This window comes from Littorina saxatilis, linkage group LG3, assembly GCF_037325665.1.
Source record: "Littorina saxatilis isolate snail1 linkage group LG3, US_GU_Lsax_2.0, whole genome shotgun sequence".
NCBI classification, from domain to species: Eukaryota; Metazoa; Mollusca; class Gastropoda; order Littorinimorpha; family Littorinidae; genus Littorina; species Littorina saxatilis.
In genome coordinates this window covers 4,283,588-4,292,297 of record NC_090247.1, presented here as the reverse complement: position 1 = coordinate 4,292,297, position 8,710 = coordinate 4,283,588, and the positions used below count along the sequence as shown (strand labels likewise).

Genomic DNA, 8,710 nt, shown 5'->3' with positions numbered 1-8,710 from the left:
AAGATTCACTAGCACCCTTACTGATAACCCTAAATTTATATTTAATTTCCATTCATGGCACCAAGACGATGCTGAGTCTACGAACAATTATGTCTGCCCGTTTGTGACGTCATTGACATCGAGGTAACGTCCGGATATGTCAATCACACATGGAACTTTCTTTATTCTTTATTTGGTGTTTAACGTCGTTTTCAACCACGAAGGTTATATCGCGACGGAATCACACATGGAACGAAAGCGTGACATGCGGAATAATACTAAATGACTTTATTCATTTCTTTTTTTTAGCTTTTCTTTCCCGTCAAGCAGACATAATAAAACGCTCGTTAAGAGCTCAAACAAACTGGCTGAAAAGCAATTATGATGTCGGCTTTGATGATTCGTGATAAGTGCAGGTAAACGTCATTGTAGCCTTATAGCAGGAAGTGAAAGTGCTGATGTCATTACTGATTACGTCAGTGCACGCAGGTAAGCGTGTCAATCAAGTCTTCTTTTTTTTTTCTGTGACAGTCTCAAGGATTATTTATACGCGAAAGCCAGAAGCTAAAACCAAGGTTAGCTTACTAAAAAAGAAAGAAAAAAACAAGGAAGGTAAAAAGAAAAAAAACAAACCACAACAACAACAACGCAATATAGTTATTGCGTTGCTTATACGAGAAATAGAAGAAGATAAAGAAGCAAAAAATGAAGGTAGGAGGAGGAAGATGAATGGGAGGGGATGGTAATATTTTAAAGTAAAAAGCGAGCGAAAGACTAGAAGAAATGTAGTTTTGAGGATGCATAGTAAAGAAGAAGTAGTAAAACAAGAGTATCTAAGTCGTATAGTATCTTAGCCGATCAGTTTCCTTGCCAGCTATATAAATCTATTTTTTATGTTTTAAATGTTTTTACTTTTTCTTGTTCGCTCGCTGGGTGTGCTTGGCTGGAGTGAAATGAGTGAAAACCGTATTTGTTTAAACGAATTCTCTCCCCCGGAATAGGCGTATGGCTGCCTGAATGGCGGGGTAGAAACGGTCATATACGTACAAATCCACTCGTGCAAAAACATGAGTGAACGTGGGAGTTTCAGCCCAAGAACAAAGAAGAAGACGAAAAACGAATTCTCAAACTTGGGCAATAAAGTATTCTGTAGTCTGTAGTCTGTAGTCTGTAGTCTGTATTCTGTAGTCTGTTCTCTCTGGTAAGCTCACACAGTCCCGGACTTTGAAGGCGACTTCATTTAAATCACATCGATTTGTTAGCTGGCTGCGATCAATTACCCAAGGCTCCAAACGTCCTACTGTGATTACACTAAGCGTCCAGACAGACAAATGCCTTCCATGAGCTTTTGTCGGTTGGAATTTAAAATGAAACCGATCGTGTCAGTTTTAGCGAGTCTGAATACTGGATCAGTCATTGGACATGAGTTGTGCTCCAGACCTGTGTTGCTACAACAACAAAACAGAGAGACAGACAGACAGATAGATACACACACACACACACACACACACACACCACACAAACAGCCGCACCACGTCCCCCCACACACACCAGAAATACACCCACACCCACACACACTCACAAACACCCGCACCCCCGCACACTCCAGAAAGACACACACACACACTCTCTCTCACACACACACACACACACACACACTCACACCCACACGATCACACCCACACTAAAAAACACACACACACTCACACACACATACGCACACACACACACATACACACACTCACCGTCACCCACACTGAAACACACACACACACACACACACACACACTCACACCCACCCCACCCAAACACTCTAACATACACATGCACAGTTTAAACCTGACTAATCGTCGCATCCCGTTGCTCAGCGAACTGTTTTACGCTATAAACGTACCTTTTCATGCGTGTCTGACTAATCGTCGCATCCCGTTGCTCAGCGAACTGTTTTACACTATAAACGTACCTTTTCATGCGTGTCTGACTAATCGTCGCATCCCGTTGCTCAGAGAACTGTTTTACACTATAAACGTACTTTTTCATGCGTGTCTGACTAATCGTCGCATCCCGTTGCTCAGCGAACTGTTTTACACTATAAACGTACCTTTTCATGCGTGTCTGACTAATCGTCGCATCCCGTTGCTCAGCGAACTGTTTTACGCTATAAACGTACCTTTTCATGCGTGTCTGACTAATCGTCGCATCCCGTTGCTCAGCGAACTGTTTTACACTATAAACGTACTTTTTCATGCGTGTCTGACTAATCGTCGCATCCCGTTGCTCAGCGAACTGTTTTACACTATAAACGTACTTTTTCATGCGTGTCTGACTAATCGTCGCATCCCGTTGCTCAGCGAACTGTTTTACGCTATAAACGTACCTTTTCATGCGTGTCTGACTAATCGTCGCATCCCGTTGCTCAGCGAACTGTTTTACGCTATAAACGTACCTTTTCATGCGTGTCTATCAATGGACGACCATCTCACCCCCCTCCCACTGAGGTAATAACGATATCTCTTCTTTTCTTTTTGCGAAGCACCATCATACACAACATTACCGACAGGATAGAGATGTACTTTCTGGCACCAGATATCTATATTTTATCGCAGTAACTGACGAAAAAAGTTCATCAGTGTCTGGGCACTGACTGCGAGGTAACGGCGGTTGGTCCATCATTTTGGTGTTTGACTTGTAGGTGGTCGACCATTTTAGTGATATTATTATACATTTATAGCCTTTTTCCGTGGGACAATATTGATTGTGAGTGCGTCGAATCTTTTTTTTCTTTTTCGCGTTGGCTTTTATGTTTGTATTTCCTGAGTGGTGAAGCAAAATCGGTTCAGGAGTTTTAGTATTTTAATGTGTGTGAGTGTGTTTTTGTGTGTATGTTTGTGTGTGTGTGTGTGTGTGTGTTTGTTTGCTTGTTTGTTTGTTTGCTTGTTTGTGTGTGTATGTGTGCGTGTTCGCGTGCGTGCGTGCATGTGCGTGCGTCTGTGTGCGCGCGCGCGCGTGTGTGTGTGTGTGTGTGTGTGTGTGTGCGTGTGCGTGTGTGCCTGTGTGTGCGCGTTGTTTATACGCCGATGCTTACTTCCATCAGTGCTATCCTCGTCACACAAAAAGCACACACTCTCAAACACAAAAAACTAACAAAAACAATACTTAAGTACGTTATCGTGGAGATCTTTCTTCGAGGCTGTCTGGCAAGGCCACCCATTCTCTTGCCGCATACATTGAACAGCTTGATTTTATATCAATCATAATGCAATGTGTCAGCTTTGTCCAAATCCAATGCCAGATCCAACTTTCGCGGTTCCGGCTGTTAACCATATTGAACAGTTACAGACGATTCAATCTTGTTCTGAGACACAATTTGCAATCTCTATTTCCTACGGTCACGGACAATTTAGAACAGTGGTGCAACCTTTCAAGACATCGGGTTTTAAGACTTGTCTTTTTCTTAAGACCCTCGGCTGTCTAAGCCTGATTACGTTTTGTCCTTCTACCGGCACCTGCAACTTGACCTCCATTCTAAGTTTCTCTCCTTTTTAAGACGTGATTTTTCTATGACTTTCTGCGACGACCAAACCAGGGTAGCACTGTGTTTCCCTGCAGTAACGGACGTCGGAGAAGAAAAAAAAAGCCTCCTGCTCAGGTCCAATTCCCGATCCAGCATTCGCTATCTCTATTTTCTGCAGTAATGGAGGAGTGGCCTCCCTTGTCAGCAAGGTTTCAGACACCATTTCGTATCGCTGATTGACTGATCCGATGGGACGGAATTGGATGGAATTAAGTGGTGACTGTCTCGAAGAATGAACCGAAAAATAAGTTACAGTCCCGAGTGAGAACTAAGAGATTTCGAGACGAATGATAGTGGGTTCGTTGTGTGGAGACATTCACACGTGGTACTCCCCGTCACCCTCCCACCCCCCCCCCCCCCCTTCCCCTCACCTCGACCCGTCAAGGTGTAAAATATAATATAGTTAAACACTTGGACGAGGAAAGTTGCAAGTCCTAATGCATTTTATGTCTTTTCTGCAGTAATGAGACGAATGATGGCGAGTTTGTTGTGTGCAGATATTCAGACGTGGTGACTCAGTCCCCCTCCTATGCCCCCCCCCCACAATCCCCCCTCTAGCCCCCCCCCCCCCCCCCGCCCCTTACCTCGACCCGTCAAGGTGTAAAATATAGTTAAACACTTGGACGAGGAAAGTTGCAAATCCGCCTAATGCATTTTATTTCTTTTCTGCAATAATGCGGAAAAATATGTTTCCGTATGAATGCATGTGCACTGAGGCTTTGTTCTTCCGTGCTGAAATATGGGACTTTAGATACATGTTTTCCTGTGCGACTGTGTAAGAAGATGTCTCCCACGAATGAGGATAGAATTTATGTACATCGTGGGACGGCAAAGCTTGTGATTTGAAATGAATAGTTTTCCTGGTGCTAGGGCCCGGATTAATGTTTATGTATAAGCGTGAACGACATTTATCAACTGTTTTTGTGTGTGGTGCTAGTGCATTTGCTTCGAGATGAAATGACTGCAAAGAAGCCATATTTGTGGACGTGTGACATAATGTATTGCTTTTGTTCTGTTTCAGCTAGGAAAGGATATTTTTCAACGTGATATTTTATAGGCCTGGAATAGAAAGAGAAAAGGTGCCCTTGTAGGCACAAGTCAGCGAGAAATTTACATCCACTTTTCATGCACCTTTTGTACAAAACTTTCCATGACATGATCGGGGATAGATGACTGTAGACCCCATCCCCCCCCCATCTTTTTATCAAAAGCAACGATAAACACATCTCTGTGCACATCTTTCTTTGTTATTATCATGTTGTATGCATGCTATTTGAAGTGGATGCACATGTGCACATAACACTCAGGTACATGTTTAGATATTTGTTTCCCCGTTTAGATATATTCAAGACTTATTCCGGGATAGACGTATCCCTATAGTGCCAGTCAGCATGGTGCTATTAGCACTTTATTCTTTATGATTATTGCTATATTTGTGATTTGTGGAGTACTGTTTCTCATATAATGAACTCGAGCCAGCATCGACGCTCGGCTGTGCAGAAACGATTTATCTGGGTGTTATCTGGGATTTTGCTCGCGAATCGGGTGATATATTTTCCCGCGAGGACTGTCGTACATATACATCATTGTATCAGTACTGACGGTCATCCACCAATGAGAGAGGTGTTCAGTTTCCAAGGTGATAATTCCTCTTCGGCGTTTTGGGAAGATGCGATCTCCATGATACTCATGTAGCTGCTTCAACCTCGTGAGACAAAAACGGAGTCTGTCTGTCTGTCTGTCTCTCTCTCTCTCTCACACACACAGACACACACACAAGCACTCACGCAGGCACGCAGGCACACACACACACACACACACACACATACACAAACGCGCGCGCGCAGAGACAAAGACAGAGATGCAAAGCGGCATCGTCAATGTTAAAATCTGTCTCAGCTTAACTCCATCATTTCAATATTACCTCAGAAAAAAAACCCACATTGATTAACTCATCATCACTTTTATCGGCAGTTGCCACTCAAATAATACACACACTGAAAGAATGATGAGAGCTTCATCATCGCTTAAACATTCTTGTTGTCTGTCTTCAGATCGGAAGGAACACGTGTGCGTACGTGCGAGGGGGGATGGGGTGGTTGGCGTGGAAGGGGTGGAAGGGGGTACTGACAAAAACAACGTTGTTGCTGAATGCTGACAGTCTCTGTTCTTACCTGGTGTCAAGAAGCGACAGTTTCAACAACCTCTTAGATAACAAATACAAGACGAAGAATTGGAAACGGCTTTGCCGAAGCTTGTTGACGTTCTTCCAGGGTTCTTGTCAGATGCTCTGGATTTCTTGTAAATTAGTTACGACAAACACTTGGAAAGGCTCAGGTGAGAATGCTGAACTGTGAAGAATTATGTGTGTATTTTTGTTTTAGGAATTTTGGGTTATAGGGTTGTCAGAAAAGGTTTTGTTGTGAAATTTCTAAGGCCTCAGAGGGAAACGAACTCAAAGCAGTAATGTATGCACATAGTTTAAAATACATTAACAGCCTCCTCTCTGTTCACCCCCCCCCCTCTCTCTCCCGCCCGAAGGCCTCCATCCTCCCTCTGCCTTCAGGAAAGGACGAACGGACAAACACACGCACTAATTCATATACGCCTACAAACGCACACAGTGACGGGTACAGAGAGAAAGAGAGTGAAAGAGAGAGAGAAGAGAGAGAGAGAGAGAGAGAGAGAGAGAGAGAGAGAGAGAGAGAGAGTAAAGACCAGAGAGAGAGAGAGAGAGAGAGAGAGAGAGAGAGAGAGAGAGAGAGAGAGAGAGAGAGAGAGAGAGAGAGAGAGAGAGAGAGAGAGAGAGAGAGAGAGAGAGAAAGAGAGTGAAAGAGAGAGAGAAGAAAGAGAGAGAGAGAGAGAGAGAGAGAGAGAGAGAGAGAGAGAGAGAGAGAGTAAAGAGAGAGAGAGAGAGAGAGAGAGAGAGAGAGAGAGAGAGAGAGAGAGAGAGAGAGAGAGAGAGAGAGAGAGAGAGAGAGAGAGAGAGACGAAATAGACACAGGGGGAGACAGAGACACAGGGGGAGACAGAGACACAGACAAAAGAATCAAGCACCAAGCCCGGCTCAACAAGGACAAGGCACAGTATGTATCATCGAGGACTGAGAACAGCCAGCAACCTGCTGCACTTCTCGCAGACAATAATCAATAGCTTGGCATGGGCGTTGTCCCCTTCTGGAACCGGTGTCTCTCCCGGAACTGTTCACCCTCAAATAATGCCACCCGGATACTTTAGACCAGAGCGTATTTGTGTCCAGACCTGACTATTATTATATCCTATCGTTCACATTTTGCATCGGCATCAAGAGTTTAGTGTCTATTCTCATCCAAACGCCCTCAGTTTTGAGATACAACCCCCTCCCCCTCCCCCCCCCCCCTTTTACACTCGGACGCCTCTCTCTCAGATAATTTGTGCATCATTTTCTTCAGAAAACTACATGTTCACTCCCGCACCGTTATCGAATTCACTCTCTCTTCCTGTCTCTCTTCCCCCCCCCTCCCCCCATATCCTCTCTCCCTCTCTCTATCTCTCTCCCTACCCCTTTCTCTCTCTCTCTCGCTCTCTCCCTCTCTCTCTCTCTGTCTGTCTCTCTATCTCTCTCCCTACCCCTTTCTCTCTCTCTCTCTCGCTCTCTCTCTCTCTTTCTCTGTCTCTCTGTCAGTATGTCTCTCTGTCTCTCTCCCTACCCTTTCTCTCTCTCTCTCGCTCTCTCCCTCTCTCCGCTCCCTCTCTCTGTCTCTCTCTCTGTCTCTCTCCCTACCCCTTTCTCTCTCTCTCTCTCTCTCTCTCTCTCTCTCTCGCTCCCTCTCTCTGTCTCTCTCTCTTTGTCTCTCTCCCTACCCCTTTTTCTCTCTCTCTCTCGCTCGCTCTCTCGCTCTCTCTCTCTCTCTGTCTCTGTCTGCCTCTCTCTCTCTGTCTCTCTCTCCCTCTCTCTCTCTCTGTTTTGAACGACGATAAGTCATCACGATAGGCATTATGTTCAGAAATAGCATGCAGAATAACAAAGGTTGTGTTCAACGACAACAAAACAGTTTGTGGCACAAGTAATTCTCCTGAGTTCTTTGCAAGCAGAACTTAGAATGCTGTACGAGGGAGTGCAGCTAGCCATTGTTTATTTTTTTTAAATTTTTTTTTACATTGGGGAAGGGCCCTTTATATGGCCCACTTTTAGTTTCATGCCACAAGTAGCATATTTTTTCGCGAAGGAGTTTAATTTTGTGTTTGGTGGTTGTTCTCTGTTCAGCTAACCTTTTAGCCAAATTAGAGCAACCAATATTAGGCACCTGAATGCGTAATATGTCCGTGTGAAAAACCTAGTACGTAACACTGCCACACAGCACACAATAATTCATAAGAGCACGCTAAAACTTAGCATGCCACTCAAATTAATTAATTCAAATATGAATTCTTTGATTCAACTGTTAAGCAATCGGGCACACCCACACCCACCCACACACCCACCCACACCCACCCACCCACACACCCACCCACATACACCCCCCCTACACACACACACATCAACAGCTTACTATCTGCTTCCTTTACAGAGCGTACAATCTATGATGAATTAAATTCGCAGGTCAGGCGTCCTAGGTGTCAAATTCAAAGTTAATTCACCTAAAAATTCCACTCTGTGCAGAACGAAGCCAAGCTGTACGGAGAGGCGGGAGTTCATGTTGAGTGACGCTGTAGATCCAAGGCCTGCGCTAATGTAAGACTCAAGACTCAAAATGTTACTGTCCTTTTTAAAAACAAGGACAATTGCCATGCAGTGTCAGGCGATTACAGACATAAAATACATCACATTTACGGTGATTTACAAAATGGTCCACGCATAAAGGAAGGTGCATTCGCTTTCAAGACATCTTTTCAACATCTAAACAACGAAGTGACTGTGGTAAGATGAACAAAGTTAAAAAAACAAAGGATTACTGTACTCACCAATACAAAGACGACACAAGACGATTACGAATTTTCGCTTCTGGAAGCTTCATCAGGAAAAGAACACAAAAGACAACAAAAAGCAGACGCAACACGGAACGAACAGGGTTTGAAAGAAAAAAACAAAAAAAAGCCCCTCCATTTTCTTTCAAACCCTGTTCGTTCCGTGTTGCGTCTGCTTTTTGTTGTCTTTTGTGTTCTTTTCCTGATGAA

General features: G+C 44.1%; 1 protein-coding gene across 1 annotated transcript in view; it reads left to right on the top strand.

Annotated features, from left to right (window-relative positions):
- Window positions 1-8,240, top strand: part of LOC138961074 (trichohyalin-like) — a 34,724-nt gene extending 26,484 nt beyond the window's left edge. Inside the window, 1 exon segment of the mRNA XM_070332667.1 lies at window positions 8,196-8,240. Coding sequence (XP_070188768.1) covers window positions 8,196-8,240 — 45 coding nt within the window.
- The last annotated feature ends 470 nt before the right edge of the window (window positions 8,241-8,710 follow it).